At 38.5% G+C, this 24,039-nt stretch overlaps 1 protein-coding gene across 1 annotated transcript in view; it reads left to right on the forward strand.

Annotated features, from left to right (window-relative positions):
* Positions 1–24,039, forward strand: part of LOC126187970 (voltage-dependent calcium channel subunit alpha-2/delta-3) — an 865,148-nt gene that overhangs the window by 836,953 nt on the left and 4,156 nt on the right. Inside the window, exons 23-26 of the mRNA XM_049929356.1 lie at positions 911–1,153; positions 5,336–5,453; positions 20,876–21,140; positions 21,283–21,493. Of these exons, the coding sequence (XP_049785313.1) occupies positions 911–1,153; positions 5,336–5,453; positions 20,876–21,140; positions 21,283–21,493 (837 nt within the window). The remainder of the gene's footprint in view (positions 1–910; positions 1,154–5,335; positions 5,454–20,875; positions 21,141–21,282; positions 21,494–24,039) is intronic.

Below are 24,039 nucleotides of genomic sequence, written 5' to 3' on the forward strand. Positions count from 1 at the left end.
TATTCGCCTGACCAAAAGTCTTGTTCCTCCTGCCACCAAACTTCACTAATTCCCACTATATCTAACTTTAAGCTATCCATTTCCCTTTTTAAATTTTCTAACGTACCTGCCCGATTAAGGGATCTGACATTCCACACTCCGATCCGTAGAACGCCAGTTTTCTTTCTCCTGGAACTTTTAACACTGAAAAACATTGTATAAACTTAATTGACATCAAACCTGTGTTGACTCGTATAGGTAAAAACTATGTACTTAGTCCTTAGCCTTTTAAATGAAATAGAAAGATGAAGAAATTCATGTTAGTTTTTCCCATGTTTATCATAAAACAAATTGAAACCTGAGTTTATGATTGCCCTTCGCATGAACTTTTCACTTTTTGTGAATGAAATGACTGAAGAAGTGAAACATTGTTAAAACCAAATTAATAACTTCATGGCAGCACAAAATGACAATGTCATTTCCAGTGGAAAGATACGCCAGCCATTCAGTTTCACTGAAAGGAAAGCTGTTAACAAGCAGTTGCCACAAAAGTACCATATGCCTGAAACTTCCTGACAAATGAAACCTATGTACTAGATATGGACTTGAATATTGACTTCTGTGTTACATGAGCAGTGGTCCTGCTGATTAATATATCCAGCCCTGCTGCAAAACAACAAAAATGATTCATTGTGGGTGCAATTGGTACAGCACCATTAAAGAAAATATTTTTGCAATTTATGAAAAATGGCATTATGTTAGTGACCTTACATGAACTAAAAATGTGCAATTTTGTGTCCCTTAAGTTAGTCATCTACATTATAAAATTTGTGCTTTCTTGATGCTTGTTGCATGGTACTGGAGAACTTTCAAACATATATTTGGTTCATCACTGCATAAATTAAATAAAAAATTGTTTGTTTGTTCTTAGTGTTCAAACTGCAAGAAAACGTGTGTATCTGATGAACTGGACTGCTATGTACTGGACAATAATGGATTTATTATTATTTCTGAAAGTCTTGATAATACGGGAAAGTTCTTTGGTCAAATTGATGGAACAATAATGGACTCCTTGGTACAAGATAAAATTTATAAGAAAGTTGCAGTTTATGATTATCAAGGCGCCTGTGTTGATCAGAAGTCTCCATACAGTGCTGCAGGAATTCATGCAAGTGTAAGTTAATATTCAGATCAACACTTCATATGAAAAATAGGTAGTTTTATAATCATTTGAATTTATGTAAGTAATGAAGCAATGAAAATTCTGAGCACTTCTTATCCTCGCAAAAAGGGGGAGCAATTTTTTTGTTTATATTTACAGTATTAAATACAAATGTAAAGTCAAATTAGAATAATGTTACAGGCTGCACTGCATTGGATACTTAGATAAGTGCAGCCTTCTGAACCATCACAAGCAGTGTGTAAACCAAGTGGTTCAACTTTAATCATTTAATCTTCTTTAAATTCTTTGAAGTGCACCAGCTTCCAGACATCATGCATATTTTCAAGCACATTCACTAACAATAGGAACTTGTGGAATGTGCTTGAAAACTGACGTGATATCTGAAATATACACTTGACACAGAACTTTTATTTATTTATTCACATTTTTTGCATGGAGGCTTCAGTATGGTGACTTTTGCAAACATCATATGTATGACTCATAGTGTTACAAATAATAACTACAAAAATGGGTAATATGTATTACGAGGGTTGTTTTTTAAGTAAGGGCTGTTCGCGTGTATAGTCCCGTAGTTCGTGCGGACGGCTGCAACAAGCCACCGCGCCACTTGCCGGCATCCTTCCTGTTCACACTGATGCAAGTTGCAGCTCTATAGCTGATGTGTATGCATCACTGTGCTACTTTATAATGTTTACGATTATTGAATTGCCCGCCGCGTGTGAGATACGTTTTTTGACCGCGAGAAGCCTATCAGCTCCAGAAATTCATCATCAGTTAACAGAAGTTTATGGCTTGAATGCAATGAGTGAAGGTAAAGTGCGTCAATTGGTTAGAGTTTAAAAATGGCCGTCAAAACGTCCATGATGAAGAACGCTCAGGCCGGCCCTCTGTGATCACTGATGATTTGGTGGCTGGAGTCGAAACAAAGATTCGTGAGGACAGAAGATTCACAATTCCCACTCTTTCTTTGGAATTTCCACAAGTTTCATGATCCGTTTTGTACAAAATTGTGTCTGAAAACCTAAACTTTAAGAAACTGTGTTCTCGGTGGGTACCCAGACTCCTCACAGAGGACCACAAAGGGAAGAGATTTGCCACTTCATTGGACTTTTTGATTCGTTACGAGGAAGAAGTGGATGACATGTTGAGACAAATTGTTACTGGAGATGAAACATGGGTATCCAATATCACTCCCGAAAGCAAGCGACAATCGATGGAATGGCGACACACAACCTTACCCGCCAAGGTCAAAGCCAAACAGACGCTGTCAAAGCACAAGAATATGGCAACTGTGTTCTGGGACCGGCGCGGTGTTTTGCTAGTGGACTTTATGCCATGAGGAACGACAATCAACTCAGATGCCTACTGTGCAACTCTAAAGAAGCTCCGCAGAGCAATTCAAAACAAAAGGTGCGGCATGCTGACAAAAGGAGTTTTGCTCCTGCACGATAACGCTAGGCCTCACACCTCTCAAAAGACTCGGGATTTGATTGATTCTTTTGGCTGGGAAGTTTTGGACCATGCACCATACAGCCCCGACCTTGCTCCTAGCAATTTTCACCTTTTCCGGTACCTGAAACACCATCTTAGCGGGCAGCGCTTCAATGACGACGATGAAGTGAAAGCGGCCGTGAACTCTTGGCTGTCGGAGCAGGCGGCCGAATTCTTTGAAGAGGGAATTAAAAACTTAGTTGTACGGTATGACAAGTGCTTAAATAAACAAGGCAGCTATGTAGAAAAATAGGTAAAAGTGTGTAGAATCAGAAAATAAAAGTTTTTTTACAAAAGTATTTGTATCTTTTTTTAAAAATAAAAACGGCCCTTACTTAAAAAATAACCCTCATAAAATTCACTACAATCTTTACAAACGTCATTGTTACTTTAACACTTATCATAAATTGTAATTTTGATGAAACTGTCTGATTTGTTTATAAAAACACTTGGATTTTCATACGTCTAGTTTTTAAATACTTTGTGTTACAATCCATCAGTGGATTCTTACTATTTGTTGTTCTAAAATTCATTGGGTAAATAAAGGCATTCTTTAATTTAAAAAAAAAAAATATCTTTGATTTGAATGATCTATGGTTACCAGTTTTCAGGAAATCTGGCAGGTTATTACATCATATCATTCTGGTCTTTCATTTTTACTTTTGTTCTTTGTAGTTACATAGGGCCCAGCTGTTGTGGTCATGTTTACTTACATTAGTTTTCCAGCAGACAAGAAGCATGATTAATTTGTAGAAGTACAAGGTATAGATTAATCGCTTTTTATACAATATCATTCTGGTCTTTCATTTTTAATTTTGTTCTTTGAGTACATTTGGACCTGCTGTTGTGATAATGTATATCCTTACATTTACTTACATTGCTTTTCTGGCAAACAAAAACCATAATTAATTCATAGAAGTACAAGGAATAGGTCGTAAAGTATTTGTGCTATGTGGAAGGTTCACAGCAAGGTTCTCTGGTGCCTAGTCCTTGTATAATACTTAATAACTCTTTTTTTTTTTTTTTTGTAGCAGCAGTAGATGTTAAGGTGTGCACCTGTGCAGCATTGCATCATATTTGTATGCAGTAGCTAAGATGTGGACAGAGTTTCTGATAGATGAAAATATTAATGTCTTTTTATATTTAGTTTTCTATAAATTATTATAAAAGATATTAGGATAGCATGTTTATTTATACCACTCTTATATTTTCCAAACAATTTTTTTTTCAATCAGTCATAGGCAGACATTTTATATGTATACAATTTTTATAATTGACATTGAAATGTCTGCTTGTGTCTGTGTATATGCGGATGGATATGTGTGTGTGTGCGCGAGTGTATAGAGTGTATACCTGTCCTTTTTTCCCCCTAAGGTAAGTCTTTCCGCTCCCGGGATTGGAATAACTCCTTACCCTCTCCTTTAAAACCCAAATCCTTTCGTCTTTCCCTCTCCTTCCCTCTTTCCTGACGAGGCAACCGTCGGTTGCTTGCGAAAGCTACAATTTTGTGTGTATGTTTGTGTTTGTTTGTGTGTCTATCAACCTGCCAGCGCTTTTGTTTGGTAAGTCTCATCATCTTTCTTTTTAAATATATTTTTCCCACGTGGAATGTTTCCCTCTATTATATATATATATATATATATATATATATATATATATATATATATAAAATCCACGAAGCTTGAATTTTGTGTGTATGTTTGTGTTCGTTTGTGTGTCTGTCGACCTGCCAGCACTTTCATTTGGTAAGTCACATCATCTTTGTTTTTAGGTATATTTTTCCTACGTGGAATGTTTCCTTCTATTATAACCATATATATATATATGTGTGTATATAAAAACAAAGATGATATGACTTACCAAACGAAAGCGCTGGCACGTCGATAGACACACAAACAAACAATATGTCTGCTTGTGTCTGTATATGTGTAGATGGATATGTGTGTGTGTGCAAGTGTATACCCGTCCTTTTTTCCCCCTAAGGTAAGTCTTTCCGCTCCCGGGATTGGAATGACCCCTTACCCTCTTCCTTAAAACCCACATCCTTTCGTCTTTCCCTCTCCTTCCCTCTTTCCTGATGAGGCAACTGTTGGTTGCGAAGGCTAGAATTTTGTGTGTATGTTTGTGTTTGTTTGTGTGTCTATCAACGTGCCAGCGCTTTCTTTTGGTAAGTTATACCATCTTTGTTTTTAGATATATTTTTCCCACGTGGAATGTTTCCCTCTAAGATGATGTGACTTACCAAACGAAAGCGCTGGCACGTCGATAGACACACAAACAAACACAAACATACACACAAAATTCAAGCACATGTGGTATGTGTGGATGGATGTGTGTGTATGTGTGTGCGAGTGTATACCCGTCCTTTTTTCCCCCTAAGGTAAGTCTTTCCGCTCCCGGGATTGGAAAGACTCCTTACCCTCTCCCTTAAAACCCAAATCCTTTCGTCTTTCCCTCTCCTTCCCTCTTTCCTGACGAGGCAACCGTTGGTTGCGAAAGCTAGAATTTTGTGTGTATGTTTGTGTTTGTTTGTGTGTCTATCGACGTGCCAGCGCTTTCGTTTGGTAAGTCACATCATCTTTGTTTTTAGATATATTTTTTCCCACGTGGAATGTTTCCTTCTATTGATAATAAGTAACCAAAGTTGGTGCAGAATGCCTGAAATATGATCTTCCTTTGCAGCCTCTCCTGCCAATGAAATGGTTCCTGCAGTGGGTCGTCAGCAAATTTCTTTGGTTATTGATGAAGACAAATGTCTATCAGCTTTGGGATCCTAGATGGACTTTTGCTGATGATGATGGTATACTGTAACAGACTTTTTACACATTTGAATATTTATTATGATGAATAGCTGAAACAGTTTGAAGTTTCAGTCAACAAAATTATGCTATATATTATTTATTAATTCCTAGAGTTCTTTTCAGCCTCAAAAATGATGACTTCTCACATCTTGTACTGCCACTGTATCATCCTGCAGCTCTCATATTTTCTCTATGTTTGATTTTACAATTCATTACTTTAGCAAGTCGACCTTATGGACTGGCAGTCTTTGATTTTTTTCATTTTTATATTAGTTGACGGTCCATGTCTAGATTCAGATTCAAATTCTTTATTAGTCATTCAGCATTATTACATGCAATAGACTTCATCAGTTCACTTAACCTATTAATTTTATAAAATACATTTTTACATATTTATATCTAAAAACAAAGATGATGTGACGTACCAAAAGAAAGTGCTGGCAGGTCGATAGACACACAAACAAACACAAACATACACACAAAATTCTAGCTTTCGCAACCAACGGCTGCTTTGTCAGGAAAGAGGGAAAGACGAAAGGATGTGGGTTTTAAGGGAGAGGGTAAGGAGTCATTCCAATCCCGGGAGGAGAAAGACTTACCTTAGGGGGAAAAAAGTACAGGTATACACTCGCACACACACACACACGTATCCATCCACACATATACAGACACAAGCAGACATATTAAAAGGCAAAGAGTTTGGGCAGAGATGTCAGTCGAGGCTGCCCAAACTCTTTGCCTTTTAATATGTCTGCTTGTGTCTGTATATGTGTGGATGGATATGTGTGTGTGTGCGAGTGTATACCCGTCCTTTTTTCCCCTAAGGTAAGTATTTCCGCTCCCGGGATTGGAATGACTCCTTAACCTCTCCCTTAAAACCCACATCCTTTCGTCTTTCCCTCTCCTTCCCTCTTTCCTGATGAAGCAGCCGTTGGTTGCGAAAGCTAGAATTTTGTGTGTATGTTTGTGTTTGTTTGTGTGTCTATCGACCTGCCAGCGCTTTCTTTTGGTAAGTCACATCACCTTTGTTTTTAGATATATTTTTCCCACGTGGAATGTTTCCCTCTATTATATTCATATCATTAATTTTTACATATTTAAGTTGATACTGGACATTTCTAAAAATTCTTTTAATTGCATGGGTTAGTTAACAAGAAGTTGTGTAACTTTTTTCTTAAACACTTTTATTGGCATGCTTGAGGCATGTCTAGACAATTTGTTGTATATTTCAATTGCCATATACTAATGACTATTGTTAGTTTTTGCTAATCTATTTTGTGGCATGGACAGAGAAGTATAGATTCTTGCATCGTGGTCGTGCCTTTGATTTGTTACACCTTAATTTGGTAGTTCAGCAAGTATATAGTTAACACAGTCATGAATATATAGATTAATAACTGTTAATTTTCTATATTTAATAAACATTGGTTTGCATTGTGTCCTATTATCTACTTTTACCATAGCTCTGATTGCTTTCTTCTGGATCACCAGAATTTCATTAATTTTTTTGTTGTTTCCTCTGAGTATTAACCCATACCTTAAAACAGATTGAAACAAAGTAAAGTACACCATCCTCACATATTCAAATGCCACACAGCATCAAGTATGATACCTAAAAATTCTGCAATTTGTTTTTCTATTTTTACGGACTTTGATAATCTGAATCACATATTCTGGGTCTTTATCTCATTTAACTGTAGACCATTCGCATTAAACCATGATGTTGCATTTTCTTTTGCCAAATTCATACTACTAACAAGGGTATCAAATACATGGTTCACAGGCAGAAAAGTTGTATCATCTGTAGATGTATATGTCTTAAAGTCTATGTTTCTTGGTAAGTCATTTACATGTACAAGGAATAGAAGTGGTCCTAATTTAGATTCCTGGGGCACTCTGTGTTGAACCTCAATTGTGTTTGACAGCTGACTTCCTGAACTCACCACTTGCTTCCTTGTATTAAGGTTTGATTTGAGGAGTTTTAAACTTTTGTCACATATTCCATAGTACTAAACTTTAGACAGCAAAACAAAGCGACCAATACATCTAATGGCCTTGCTCAGATCACATAAGGCCACCTGTATGTGAGCATGGTCCTTGAATGTTTCTCACAATTAGTTCTGTGGCTGGTATGGTTGACTTTTATTTTCTGTAACCAAACTGTGATGTATGTAACATATCATTTAGTTCTAGGTACTCATACATCTGCTGACACATTATGCCTTCAATGACTGTGGCTAGTCCGGGAATAAGAGAAACTGGGCTATAGTTTGCTGGATCAGATTTGCTACCCATCTTAAAGACTGGAGTCACCTTGGATAGTTTGAGAGGTTCAGGAAAAACCCCTTCTATGAGACACAATTTTATAGAATATGTTAATGGTGCTGCAATGTAATGTATTATTTCTTTCAATAGATAGTCTGAAATATTAAAAATATCTATGCTATATGAATTTCTTATTTCTTTGACAATTTTAAGAACTTCATCTTGGCATACCTCTTTAGAGTGTTTCAAGGGAGGTTTGGACTGATTATGATTTAGGTTTGTGCTCTTAAGATACTCCATATATGTTACATTGGGTTTACTAATCAACTTTTTGATTTCATCAACACAGCTTACAAAATATTTGTTGAATGTATCTGATGGTATTGGGACTGTCTTATGAAAGTTTTTGAGTTCACATTTAATGATATTTATTACTGACCAGGCTGCTTTGCATTGGTTTTTACTATGTTTTTATGAGATTAGTGTTGTATCTCTGTTTTGCCAGTAGTAGCTCCTTACTATACAGTTTCTTAGTGGTTGTTTCAAGGTCCTTAATTTCATTAGAATTGTTTACTTTGCCAAGGCACTTTAACAGCAGTAGCTTATTTTTTAATGTCGCCAACTCCTTGGTGTACCACAATTTACCATTTCTTGTTTTATGATATTTGTTTGGAACAAGATGAGTTTTTAGCATACCTTATAAGTAAGTGTGGAATGTTTCATGAACTGTTTGGGCATTGGAATGGCATCTTTGAAATAATTTGTCTCGCTTAGTTATGCTCAGCTGATGTGTTAGTTTTCTGAGATTGTTTTTTGTTAGTATTAAGGTATTAGATAACCTTTGTACTGCCTTGTTCCCATGCCCTATTATAAACTGTATTAACTCTACTGTTCACATGGAGTGGTCTGAGAAATCAAATTCCTGTACACTGGTGGAGTACATATCATGAGCACAGTTGACAAAAACATTATCTAAGCATGCTTTTAGTCTTGTTGGCACTGAATTTACATGTTGGAAAATGTGCTGTTTTAGCATATTCAGTAACTCATGTACACTGGGTTTGTTACATGTTATGTCAAAGCTTGAATTAATGTCTCCCACAATTATAGTTACATATTGTTTCCACTTTGTTCTGTGGCAGAGTGCACTGCCCAAATTATCTAAAAATGTTTTTTCATCTGGGTCAGGAGAATGGTAAACACATACTTCCATTAATTTCGAAGTGCTTCTCTACACATGCCCGACTAAGATCTCATGCTCTAAACTCTATTTCATTTGAAACATAGATAACAGTACCACCATTACGGTACTGGGATCTGCAAAAACTGTTTCCATCTTTGTAACCTTTTGGTATGTGGTATTCTATTTGTCCTGGTTTAAGCCAATATTCAGATAAACATAGGAAAGAATACTTATTTTGTGGCAATGCTTTCTCCAGTATTTCAGCTTCACTTTCAAGACGCTGAATGTTTAGAAATAAGATGTTGTTGTTGTTGCTGCTGCTGCTACTTCTGATGATGGTGTAGCTGCTGTTTCATTTATTTCTGGTGTTTGCTCTTCCACAACTACTGTGCTGTTCTGTGAGCTGCTTGCATTTGGGATGTTCACTTGCATTAACAAACTCTCACATTTGTCTTGGAGGGCTGTAGTTTCGCTGACACCAGATTTCCCATTTGAGTCTCCAGGTAACACACACATCTTGTCCATGAGAGGTATGACTCCTGTATCATCACACTGCATATTTGAGATTTTATTTACTACATCCAAAATTTTTGTTACTATAACATTTTTTCCAAGATTGTTTAGATGAAAACCATGTGTTGTGAGGAATCTTTCCTCCAAATTGCTTATGTTCACAAATGTTACATTTTCAAACAGCTCACAAATATTTTGCATCTCTGCATTTGCACTTTCAATTTCTTTGTGTACACAGAACCATTCTCTCAAGCCATAAAGATGTGGCACTGAAGAAACAATAATGTGTAACAAGATTAAAATATCCTTTTTTTCATTCCTTGCATCATCACTTGATCCTGCCAGAAAGACAAAAAAGTCCTTTTTGCTCAATGAGGAAATTTCTTCGTGACCCATTGATGGAGCACCACTGCATTTCACTCCTGGCTTTATTATGCAATTAAAATTCTGACTTCTTGTCTGCCAAAGTTCAGTGGCTATATTTCACCCTTGGCTGGCTGCATACAGTTCAATTTACATGTACTTGCTATTCAGAGCTTACTGATTTTCTGTATATCTTTGCTGTGTGCAATGTCTTTTTTGGAACTTTTTATCTCATCTTTTTTGCTAACATAAGACATCAGTTTTGTAAAGTAGTGTGATAAAATTCTCTACAAAACTTGAAAAATCACCTTTGAACATTTCTAAGCATTAGTAAGTACAAAAATACTTCTGTTATTACATAATCCTTACTTGTAACAGCATGCATCATGTGAGATCAGTGGTTTGATTCTCACTAGATGCAACATATCTTTATTTAAATTTTATTTATATTATCATATGAAAATGTTAATCAACAAATACTGAATCATAATTTTTTAACAAAATTAACATCCTTTTATTTTTAATTTCTGGTCATATAAAAAAATTAAAATTTGATACAGACTTCCTAAATGCCTCATTGTTAAATGGAAAAAAAAAACACTTCAATGATACTGTCCAATCTCTACAAATAAAAAGTATTATATTTTCTATTTGATGTTCTACATACACTCCTGGAAATTGAAATAAGAACACCGTGAATTCATTGTCCCAGGAAGGGGAAACTTTATTGACACATTCCTGGGGTCAGATACATCACATGATCACACTAACAGAACCACAGGCACATAGACACAGGCAACGGAGCATGCACAATGTCGGCACTAGTACAGTGTTTATCCACCTTTCGCAGCAATGCAGGCTGCTATTCTCCCATGGAGACGATCATAGAGATGCTGGATGTAGTCCTGTGTAATGGCTTGCCATGCCATTTCCACCTGGTGCCTCAGTTGGACCAGCGTTCGTGCTGGACGTGCAGACCGCGTGAGACGACGCTTCATCCAGTCCCAAACATGCTCAATGGGGGACAGATCCGGAGATCTTGCTGGCCAGGGTAGTTGACTTACACCTTCTAGAGCACGTTGGGTGGCACGGGATACATGCAGACGTGCATTGTCCTGTTGTAACAGCAAGTTCCCTTGTCGGTCTAGGAATGGTAGAACGATGGGTTCGATGACGGTTTGGATGTACCGTGCACTATTCAGTGTCCCCTCGACGATCACCAGTGGTGTACGGCCAGTGTAGGAGATCGCTCCCCACACCATGATGCCGGGTGTTGGCCCTGTGTGCCTCGGTCGTATGCAGTCCTGATTGTGGCGCTCACCTGCACGGCGCCAAACACGCATACGACCATCATTGGCACCAAGGCAGAAGCGACTCTCATCGCTGAAGATGACACGTCTCCATTCGTCCCTCCATTCACGCCTGTCGCAACACCACTGGAGGCGGGCTGCACGATGTTGGGGCGTGAGCGGAAGACGGCCTAATGGTGTGCGGGACCGTAGCCCAGCTTCATGGAGACGGTTGCGAATGGTCCTCGCCGATACCCCAGGAGCAACAGTGTCCCTAATTTGCTGGGAAGTGGCGGTGCAGTCCCCTACGGCACTGCGTAGGATCCTACGGTCTTGGCGTGCATCCGTGCGTCGCTGCGGTCCGGTCCCAGGCCGACGGGCACGTGCACCTTCCGCCGACCACTGGCGACAACATCGATGTACTGTGGAGACCTCACGCCCCACGTGTTGAGCAATTCGGCGGTACATCCACCCGGCCTCCCGCATGCCCACTATACGCCCTCGCTCAAAGTCCGTCAACTGCACATACGGTTCACGTCCACGCTGTCGTGGCATGCTACCAGTGTTAAAGACTGCGATGGAGCTCCCTATGCCACGGCAAACTGGCTGACACTGACGGCGGCGGTGCACAAATGCTGCGCAGCTAGCGCCATTCGACGGTCAACACCGCGGTTCCTGGTGTGTCCGCTGTGCCGTGCGTGTGATCATTGCTTGTACAGCCCCCTCGCAGTGTCCGGAGCAAGTATGGTGGGTCTGACACACCGGTGTCAATGTGTTCTTTTTTCCATTTCCAGGAGTGTATTTGTATTAAATTTTAATTTCCTGTCAGTACTCAGATTTCATGTGATAAATAACTAAAAACAATAAGGCAGCAGTTTTATCTAAAATGTATGATACAGTATTTGTTAGTTGTTGTTGTTGTTGTGTTGTTGCTGTTGTTGTTGAGGTGCTGGTGGTTGTGAGTCTGAAGACTGGTTTGATGAAGCTTTCATTTGCTAATTCACATATCTATTTGTTAATAAATATTAAATTTAGATAAATGTATAAAAAGGTTATTTCTAAAAAGATTTCTTGCAACATTAGCATAAACAGATCTTCCAGGCAGTGAGCATCAGATCTCGTAAGTATGAAGAAAAGCAAAGATAGCCAGCCCATAAAGTCCCCTTGTAAATAGGATTATTAGATGAACAACCTACAGCAGCACTCATTACAGAAATAAAATGGGCTCTGTTATGAGGTTCCAGAAAATAGCTGTAGTAAGATCACATGATTGAGGTTAGCTGACTTTGCCACTTCCACTAGCTGCCCCCCCCCCCCCTCCCCCCCCCGAAAAGAAAAAGATTCGTGGTGACAAACTTTGACAATTCACAGGGTTGGACAGAAATATGGAAATCCCAAAAACACAACACATTACCAAGCCCAATATGGTATGGAAAATCAGTTGGCTTTCAAAGCAGCTTTGTCATCTCAGAATAGATGTATAATGTCCTGTATGGTTTTCAAGGCAATATTATACCATTCATCCTACAAAATGGTGGCAATTTCAGGTAACAATGATGGAAGCGGATAGCAATCACACACCCTTCTCTCCAAAGTAGACCACGAAGGCTCAATTCAGTAATACTGAAATCTGGTGAGTGTGGTGGCAAAGGGTGATGTGACAATTCATCCTCTTGCTTACAAAACCAGCCCTGGATGATGAACAGAGGCCCTGTCATCTTTGAACACATTGTCCCCATTGGGCAACAAACATCATACTATAGAAGGAGCTGATCATTCGAAATGGTCGCATCATCCTTGGCAGTAATGTGACCCTGCAGAGTAACCATAGGGCCCCTGGAATATCATGCCCAAATATTCACTGAACCCCTACCATATTTTACTCTTGGGACATAAACTTGGCCAGAAGATATAAACAGTATGAAACAAGACTCATTCATCCAAATGACATTCCTCCATAGCTCTGTAGTCTAGGTTTAATGGCTTGAACACCACATTGTCTTACTATGGACATTTGCATCACTGATGAGTGGTTTTAGAATTCCAACTCACCTTGCAATTCCTTCCTTGTGGAGTTTCCTTCATGCAGTTTTGTTGCCGACGGGGTTTTTCGAGTGTGCCATTCAGTTCTGCAGTGACTTTTGCAGCAGTTGTCCTCTTATTGTTCATCGTAATCCTCTTCGGTCACTAATACTCAACACACACTTTCATCCACATTGTGACTTAGCACATGATGTTTTCCCATACTCTACAGATGGTATAAATCTTCGAGCTTGTACCTCTTGAAACACCAAACACTTCAGATTTATTGGTTATGGAAGCATCTACCACTCAGGCTGGTTATGGAAGCATCTACCACACAGGCACCAACAATTTGGCCACATTTGCATTCCCTTAGCTCTGACATAATGCACTCACAAATTCACATAGCATTCTTCTGACCATGACTGATGCTTGCAAACTATTGAGGACATTGCAGAGCAACAGTGCAACCTGAAGGCTTGACTATCATCTGCATTTATGTTCAAGCAAGCATTTCTTGTGGTGTTTGCGTATTTTTGTCCAAATCCTGCATATACAGCTACAACCCTTGCTTTTGATCACTTCTGGGAGGGCCTCTTCCACCTGACAGACAGTTCCTTCTGGAGCACACATGGAGTTCATGTTGGAGTGATTCCCCTCTCATGGTGCTATTACCCCAAGAGGGGTCATCATACAATTAACATTCAACTTGCAAACATCTAGCAGAGAGGATCTGTTGCTGCATAGGCCCTGATGATGAAGAAAAGGCCACTGCTATAGCAGAAAAGCAAAACCATCTGCCTCTGCTTTAAATCTATTTCTCTGAAATAGACTGTCTAGATTGCTTAGTTTTTTTTTTTTTTTTTAATGTATTACGTCATTTCTAAAATGTTTTGGCTACTCACATCATCATGCTTGAGCTCAGGACCTTTGAAACAAAATTAAATGTCAATATGTAGGAAATCTTGTGCTAAATAGGTATCTGACATTCAGCTTTGACAAAGGTTTACTCCAGAACTTCATTTTCAAAGTTCACAGTTTGAGTCCAGTGGAGGTAGTAGATAAAATATGTTATGGAATAATGTAATAAATGAAATCTCTTAAGCAATAGAGACCTTAAGTTCATAGAGATTATTGACTCATTGCAGGAATTTGTTTACTTTATTGATTTTGAAATTTCTCCACATCCACTTGTCATCATTGTGGGGGTGACAAACTCCTATCATAGTTCAGGTTATATGACATCTTAAAGACTGAGATTTGTGAAAAACTGCTGTATCATGCATGACATTTAAATTTATTACTTCTGTGCTACTAACTCTATTCACAATAAATTTCACAAGAAGTATCAACATACATTGCTAAATGCACCAGCAAAATTATATCGTGGTAGCACACATAGTTCATGAGGTATGCCATCATAAAGACTTAGATGTGTGAAAAAATGCTAAATTCTGCATGACATTTAAATTTATTACTTATTTTCTACTAAATATAGTCTCAAAATATTTTGCAGACAGTATCCACATATGGTTCTGAAAGTACCTACAAAACTGTATCACTGTTTGACTCATAGATCAGGAGATACAATGTCATAAATCTGAGATGTATTGAAAACTGCCTTATTGTATTGACATTTAAATTTATTACTCCTTTGCTACTAATTCTACACACAACATATTTTGTAGGCAGTATCCACACTTGCTACTGAATGTACCTACACAAATACATAATTGTACAACAAATAATTAGAGAGATATGATGTCATAAACCCTGAGCTGCATGAAAAACCACTGTATTGTACATGACATTTAAATTTATTACTTCATTTTTGTTAATTGTTTTCTCAACACATTTTACAGACAGTGTCCACATACACCACTGAATGCACCTACAAAATTATACCATTATATGATCCATACATCAGGTGATATGATGTCATAAATACTGTGATGCATGAAAAACTGCCACATCATACTAGATGTTTAAATTTATTATTCCTTTGGTGCTAACTCTGTCTGCAACATACTTCACAAAAAGTATCCACATATGCCACCGAATGTATTACACAAATACATCAGTGTATGACACATAATTCAAGAGATATGAGATCGTAAACACTGAGATGCATGAAAAATTGATGCATCATGCATGATACTTTAATACATTTATTCTTCACTACTAACAATATGACACTCATTCAGTCAGGTCAGATTAAGGAAGCCCGAACACCTGTAGCACTTTTGATAGCTTCCAACTGTGAAGCACAAACTGCTGTAGGCGATACAGTAGATGTCTGTAGAGCTATGAAGAGGTGTTGCTGTAGAGATATTTACAAAATTTTATTGTGTACATATGAAGCAGATAAGCTCAGTGCACAGAAACTCTCCAGGACTATGTTTCTTAATTTGGATAGTGTACTTATTTTAGGAAAAGTCAGTATAGACTAATTTGAATAAAACATTTCATATAAGATGTCTCCAGTTTTTGTAGGCTACAGAGATACATCTGTTAGGACATAACTCAAACAAATTCTGATGGAAGGTCTTAAGCTGGCAAGTGACTAATTTCAAAGATGATTTTCATGAATTCCACTGCAGACATCAGTGCATTTTTGTATTCTTTTGACAACACATGTAACTCTGCTCTGCTGCTCTGTTTGCCTTAGCATTCTTTTACGGGACAACACTATTAAAAATTCAAACGATCAGTTTCTTTGTAGGCTTCACCTTCAACCATCCTCACAGGTAAAAAATCTACAAGGTAAGTTCGAGAAAACTTGGTGGCTAAGAAATATGACTGTTTCTGCCAATCCATTGTCGAGGGAATGTTAGGTTTAAATGATTTGCCTCCTGTTGACTAGAATGTGCAGGGGCCTCATTGTGCCGGAGAACATACCCATCCTGGTTGACAAAGGAACCTCTTCAGTAATGTTGGATAATTGTATTCCAGAAAGCCAAGGTAACTGGACCCTGTAATGCAATGCCTTAACGCAAAAGCTCCAATGTGCCTCCACATAGGCAGATGGGGTTGTGTTAGACTGACAATGTGAGTTATAAGTATCACTGATACCATAATGAGTGAAAAAGAGAGTTAATGGAACTATTTGGCAATTTGCAATTAGCCAACAAAAAAATTCCAGTCATCTTTTTTCTTTCCTTCTCAAAGGTGTTAAATGTGCTGTAAATGATAAGAAAAGAGGCTGTGTATATGTAATGTCCACCATATTTGTATATATGGGACACTGATACACATTGTTGCAATGTGGATGGAATCTGCAATGCCAAGGCACTTTGGAACACAGTGATCCACTTATCATCCCAAAGGCAAGCATCTGATGATGCAACTAATCTGCAGACTTCCCTGTGCTTTACATCAACGTGTGACAAGAATCTGGTAGCAACTTTTCACTGCAGCATTTTGTCACTCATTTGTGCATACCACTGCTACCAGACAGTGAAACATTTCAGCATGAAGGTGCTGCTACAAATAACTGCCTGTCTGCAGTGAAGGGGTCAGTGAAAAGTTTGGTAACAGAGTGCTGTGGATCTACGTACTGGGACAGATAGCCTCCTCCAGCCAGCCACCAGGTGGGATCAGAGGTTTGATACCATTGTGCTGCCCATGGAATCCAGCAAAGCTTTCACCTAGCCCCACAGTCTATGCTAAGGGCAATCATTCCAGCCTGCAAGAATGCTGTGCTAGCACTAGCTGGCTGCCAGTGCTACTCAATACTGTTTAAGTGTGCTGTCTCCCAGCAGCATTCATGACCTTCAGGAATGACTGTCTCTGCTATACCAATATTAAGATGCTGGACTGACACTGAGCTGTGACCACCTGACAAGTTGCACACCTGTAGCTGCTCTAGCTTCATGAATAATAAAGGGTTTTCTGGAGCTCTGTCTGTCTTGCTGTGACTACATTCACCTCTGGCTGTTTCCTATAGTCCCCATCAGCCTATTGAACCCACAGACCCCAGGTGGGAGAGCAGCTACACCATCCTTACAACCAGAAGAATGTCTCCCCACCACGCCATAATGGTCACAGCACAATGATACTATTATAGTGTAGAAATTCTGTGTGTGCTTGAAGAACTACATTGTACCAATAGAACAATGTCTTCTACTTCATCTACACTGTGTTCATTTGTGCATCCATTTGAAGCATGGCACTGGATGCTGTGCCAATGTCATGCAGTTTAGCCCAAGCACAAGTAAATTCTCTAAAATTTGGTACTTTGGGGTTGGTAAGTTATCTCTGATACACTCTATGAGCAGCAGTAGAATTTCTGCTACGGAACACATACACAAATACCACATTGGGTACTCAGCATTTGTAAATACCTGCAGTGTGCTACATACAGTAGAATAGGCCAACAAACTGCAATCACAGTTGAATAATTGTTTTTTAAACTCAAACACAACTGTGCAACTTGAACTTGAGAACAAACAATGACATAGATAAACCCACAGCAACTGAAGTACCAACATGTGAAATGAAAATATGTTTCTATAACTAGCTGCATCTCTTTAACAAGAAATGATTGGACATATGTTATGTGAACTGTTTTTATTCAAATAAGTCTGTACTACCACCTCTAAAATATTTACTATTCCTTTTGTAAAACCTTGTGTAGTTATAGATATTTATAACAGAACAGACATGGGATTGTGGTGCTCAGTGGGACAAACCATTACTTCAAAATAAATGTTGATGAACATTTGTGTTTGCTATAACTATGTGTGAAATGTGAGAGTATATCAAATATAAGCAGATGCTTACTAGTAATACACTGCTGACCATTAAAATTGAAGCATCGTGAATGTACCCTACAAGAAACTACTTGCTTGGATATGCAAATGATTAGCATTTTAGTGCAACCGTGCAAAGTAGATAGGACAAATGCCATCTAAATTCTGTGTATAAGGAAGCATTGTACAGTGGATTTCTCACTCAGAAATCACATTTAAATGTTGTTTGTTTGTGAGAAGGCCATATTATGCCTCAAGTAATAAGGAGAACTGTCTACTGGCACATGCTGTAAATTGACAATGGCCGGTGGGCTTTCAAGGCTGCTTTATTGTCCCATGATATTGCTGTTGCAATGATCAGAATCCCATAACTATTATGTGCATATATAACTAATATGCTCAGGGGGGCCATACTCAGTGCCATGCAAGGTACCAAGCAACTAGTGCTTGAGGGGATAGACACATTTTGCATTCAGCCAAGTGGGGTTGTACAGTCACTTACCTTGAGTCAAGAAACGGTAGTTAGTTTTTTTTTTTTTTTGCAGTAAGACATATTTCCACACAGACAGTGTGAGACTGTCTTGAGCACCAGTCTGACAGTATGCTGACCATTGTTGCAATCTCAATTGACATGGCTGCAGAGAGAGGCGTGCTGACAGTGGTGTGCCCATTGACAGCACTGGCATTGCATAATCTTTTTACATGAGTGTCTATGCTGTGTACAGTATCACGATGGATGTATCTATGTGTGGAGGCTCCAAGGAGATCAGATCAGATTCCTATTCTTCATACAGACACAGGACTTGGCTTGATGTTATGGGATGCCATTCAGTGCATAATGACCTGTAGTTTGTGTAGCTGGCAAGCATCTACTGTATTCCTTATTTGTTAAGGCTGGTGGCTGTGCCCTGTCATAGAGGTCTCCATGGCTTTATTTTTCTAAAGGTGCTGTAAGACTTTATGTTGCCCATGCTGTCCTGACCTTCCTTGATATAGATGGTGTTTGGCTGTAGCCCTGACCAGTATGTCCTCCAGATCTCTCATCCACTGAGAACATCTTACCAAGGGTTGCCAAGAGACTCACACATCATCACTAGCCAGTCACTATGATTGGTGAACTCTGGTGATATAGACTTGAAGCAGCATCAAATGACATACACACATATGTCAACCAAGCTCAATTCAACTCGATACTCAGTAGAGTTAGAACTATTGTTGCTCTCAGAGCCAGAGGTGGCAGCCCTGCGTACTAAAGTCACATCCTACATATCTCCAAATCACCTTAAAAAATTTAAGTATGTTTTTCCTCTTACTCTACATACATGCAATAAGTAAAATTTGGCTATTTCTTCTGTTGTTGCAATTTTAATGGCTAACAGTGTATCATTAGGTTGATCATTGAATTAAAAAGTACAGTTGTTTCATTTTTCTTTGTTGCCTCCTGTCCTGTCTACATTCTTTCATAATTGGGCAAACAGTTGCTTAATATCTTAAGAAAAAAATAAGGAAATTGGTTGAGGATTTTATGTACAGAAAATTTTTACCTATTCTTGTTTCGTAAATCATCTGCACCAAGTGCTTACCTGAGTGGCTGAAATGTGGGGAAGACAAGTCGAGCTGTAATGGTAACTGTTATAGAACAAAGGAACACATAGCAGCCAACATTTCCTATGTTGTAGCAAGAGTGTGAGATCCTTCATTGTTCTAGAGATGCGATGTTTATGTGATCAGTTACAGTGCAGATTTGAGGAGCAAATGCCTTGAAACTATTGAGTAAGTTCACAGTAGTAGTTCTTATGAATGGTCCCAGAGGAAATCAACCAACAGAATGCAACTGCAGTATCAGGTCACCGTTGCCAAGACTTTTGCAGCCTACACAGGGGCACCTGTGGTGCTCCTGTTCATATCCACACAGGGATAAATCCAGCCAGTGTATGGGAAAATTTTTGGCACAACTGTGGCAAATGTATCTTGTGACATACGTGTGATTTCAATCCACCCTTCATTAACAATGGGATACAAGAGTAAGGTTTTCATCCCCTTCAAAATTATTCCTTAAATACTTTCTTAGCTAGTATCAAACAATGGAAAATCCAGGATGGAATGTAACAGTATTATGAACAGGAAAGTTGCTAGTTACCATATCGCAGGGATGCTGAGTCGCAGATAGACACAACAAAAAGACAAAGCTTCCGGCCAGTAAGGCCTTTGTCAAAAATATGCAACAGACATATACAATACACACTCAAACAAACAAACACAACTCACACACATGACTGCAGTCTCAGGCAACTGGAGCTACGCTGGCAGTGTGTGTGTTTGTATGTCTATTGTCTATTTTTGACAAAGGCCTTATTGGCCGAAAGCTTTATTTGTGACAGTCTTGTTGTTGTGCCTATCTGTGAATCAGCAGCTCTGCTATATGGTTCTTAGCTAGTATGATGTTTCCATGAAATTTTAAGCACAGGTGTTGTCCTTTTATATTTACTCATTTCACAAATAACTTTAAAGTTCTTTACTGTGACCATGGTACAGAAATGTAATGCATGCACTATCATTTTAACAAAGTCAACACCTTTTTTGAATTGTTTGCATCAGTGCTTCATCTAAGCATATTGGTGAGCTTCTCCTCTGACCTAATTGAGTAAATGATGATAAATTCCTACAAAAGTAAATTTTTGTTCATGCAGAAGTGCACTATAATGTGCAGAAAAACTGGTGTGTACTCTTTCTCTTGCCCAACAGAATAAATTGTTTCTGTAGGAATGTGGTAACTCAAGCCATAGCTGTCTCATTCCATTAAGATGATATATACAATGTGATCAAATATTATAAATGAATAGCCTAATATGTCTGTTACAACATCTACTGTAATAACTATTATAGACATACACCTCTTATGAACTCAGTGCTTGGAACAATTAAAATTCATCAAAAGTATGCCATATTTAAAAAAAGGCTCATTTATGTTTGATGCACCTTTACTTCTTAATGTAAAACAGTTGGACTGCTCCTGATAACTAAGTTTGTTGCAGGAACTGCATACACTGAAGTTGAAGCAGATACATTTGTAACAAGAGATGAGGGTGCTTCCCTTCCAACTAGTGAAGGATCTCTTCCTGAGAGACAAGGCTATCATACTTACATGACACCTGTGGTTCATCACATAAATCCAGCAAATAAGACACAACCAAGACCATGTGATAAACGAGTAGATCTCTATATCTTACAGCCAGATCGACTTAATATCAATCCACTGAAAGGAAAGCTAACAAACTGTCATTCAACAGGATGTGAAAGGTAAGTTCAACTTTCTTTTCTTATATGTTGGCATTGATAGTTTTGTAGTTATAAGTAACTCCTCTTTTCCTCCTTGGAGCTGTATGTGCCTTGTGTAACATGACAATCTCACTAACTGAAAATGTCTTGTTCCCTTTCTTAGACCTTTCAGTGTTCAAAAAATACCTAAAAGCAATTTAATTCTGTTGGTTGTTGACACTCTATGCCCATGTGGCAGCAAACAACTTAGTATAGTACCACAGGAAGTAACTTATGATTCTGTATCTGAAGCAGAAGGATCACACTGTCGCAATAAGCCACAGGAGGCAATGTACAGAAGAAGGCCTCCAAAGTGTATGAATTATCACCCAGAGGTAATAAGTCATTTATCATTTATATGTCATTCATACTAAAATATCCTCACAGTATTATAAATAGTCTTGTTATAATCTCAAAACTTGAATAATTTATGTGCTTGCTCTTTTTGTTTACAGTTACTGTGTAGCTACTGAACTGACAATTTGACATAATTACATTGTGCTTCCTTGGTTTCCCCTCACACATTAGCTGATACACATTAGTCTGTTATTCTCAGCAAGCTGTGTTCTATTTATTTTAATAAAAGCCAAGAAATTCATTCGTTTCCAGTTCATGGAAACTCAGTGATAACTTATGTCCTTGAAAATTGATATTATCTTCTGTTTCCATTAAATTATGTTTAATGTAACCAAGCAAAATTATTGAACCACACCTCTTTGTGCAGATATATGATATAAATGTAAGGGATGATCAGAATGTTTGTGTTTGAAGACCATGAAGTCCAGAATCAGTTAGTCAATCATGCAGAATTATTGTGAGCATTGAGACAATCATCCCACTGATGCTCCATGTTGAAACATCCACTTAGTAAAACACCATGTCCTGCTGTATGAAGGAGTCCATAACTGTCTGCGGCCACATGTTCTTATCCAACAGGAATTCTCTTCCCTCCGAGGCCTTTTTTAAGGGACTGAAGGTGTGATAATCGCATGGGGAGAGACCAAGACTATAGGATGGATGCTTGAGTGTCTCCCACTTTAGTTGGTGCTACCTCTGCATTATGACATTAGCAATATGGGGACATGCATTATCAAGAAGCTGCACCACCCCTTGTCGCTCAGTTGCAAAATTGCTGTCCTGTTGACAAAATCATCATGTACTCTTATTTCCTCTTTCTTTGGTGACTGAATCTGAGAACCCATTGGCAATTGGCATAGCACAGCACCTTTCTCTGGTCAAACCTACAAGAATTCCTGAGAAGACAATGTCAAGTTCACCATGTAGGTTCAAAGAAAACAGGTGCCTACTGTTCCTAGACGTTCTGATAATGAAGACCCCTGATGGTGCATTGGAGCATTCTGTCTATAGGAAGAAGACACACACAGACACATAGCTAAACAACATCTGCCATCATCTAGCACAGTGCAGTCTGTGCTCAGCATATTGGTACACAGAACATGAGCTATGTGTGACAAGGAAGGCCTACATACCAAGATATAGCATTTAAGTGAAATCTTTCACGAGAATGGTTGCTCTAAGACACAAACAAGATGCACTCTCCAGCCGAGGAGGGAGAAGAAAATAAACACTCTAGAAGAAGAAACTAAGTACCTGGCATTCCTTCCACAAACAGGGTCAGCCAGAGCCAAGATTGCCAGTATAATGGAGAAACACAACATATAAACCATTTTTGCTCAGTAGTTAAAATGAAAATATCTTTAGGTCAGTGGTAGGCCACCTAGGGCTATGGGTACCTGGCTGTGCCATGCCAATGAGTTCTGGGATTTAGTTATCAAAGAAGTGAATGCAACAGGGGCAATGGACAGAATAGACAGGTGTAGCCAAGAATTGACATCTGTAACTACTCCTTTTCACCCCATTGAAGGCCCCCCCCCCACCCCCTCCAACAAATCACAACATCTCTTCTGGAGGTATGTGATTGGCCCACCTGTTGATGTGTTGGGCCGCCTTCACTAGCGTCATTTGCAGTCCAGCGGCTGTGAAGAAACCAACTCATTGTTTCACCTGACGATGGTGAGCAGGAATTTGTCGAAATGATATGACAACACATTGCAATGACTTGGGTGGTAACTCAAGAAAATTTCATCAACCATATAAATTGCATTCTACAAGGATACACATGACAAACTTGTATTTACAGGTATTTAGAAGGAATACTAATGACCTTTAAATCTGAAAAACAAGTGTGTATTATTTCCTTTGTGATTGAGACTGCTACATACGAGCAAGAAGCAAAATGTCCAAGATCAAATATGTCCTCATCTCAGAATAGTAAAGTCAGCTCAATTCCTGTAGCAGTGTTTTGGTGTGTAGGAATATGAGGATTATTGATGCAAAAGAGTAACAAGACAAGGAAAATAGAAAGATTAAGAAACTTCAAGATAGATTAAAATGTATGTCAGACCAGGACGCAAACCTAGAACCTTTGCCTTTTGTGGGCAAGTGCTCTACTGACAGCCATCCTAGCATGACTCATGTTCCAGAAGTAAAATACAAAGCCCATAGTTCTCTTTGCCAGTTTGATTTCAGATAATGCCAATTTCACAGTTTGCAAACACTGTTAAACATCGAACTCTTATGTTTCATTTCTGATTGATTTATTCTGGAACATAATATTATTTAAAAATCTTGTGTGCTTGATGCTCTGCAGTTTGTAAGTATTTGTCAAAAGACATCTTGTTCACACCTTGAGCTGATCATGGAGTTAACAAGCTGTCTTTCAATAAACATGATATGATTATTTAGTTCCACTGTTTTTATCAATGGCTGTACACTTGTAGTTCACCTGCATAGGGTCCGTGACATGATATGGAATTTCATAGAGCTACTTTCATCAACAGTAATTACTGAGAATCAGAAT

The sequence above is a fragment of the Schistocerca cancellata genome, chromosome 5, assembly GCF_023864275.1.
Source record: "Schistocerca cancellata isolate TAMUIC-IGC-003103 chromosome 5, iqSchCanc2.1, whole genome shotgun sequence".
NCBI classification, from domain to species: Eukaryota; Metazoa; Arthropoda; class Insecta; order Orthoptera; family Acrididae; genus Schistocerca; species Schistocerca cancellata.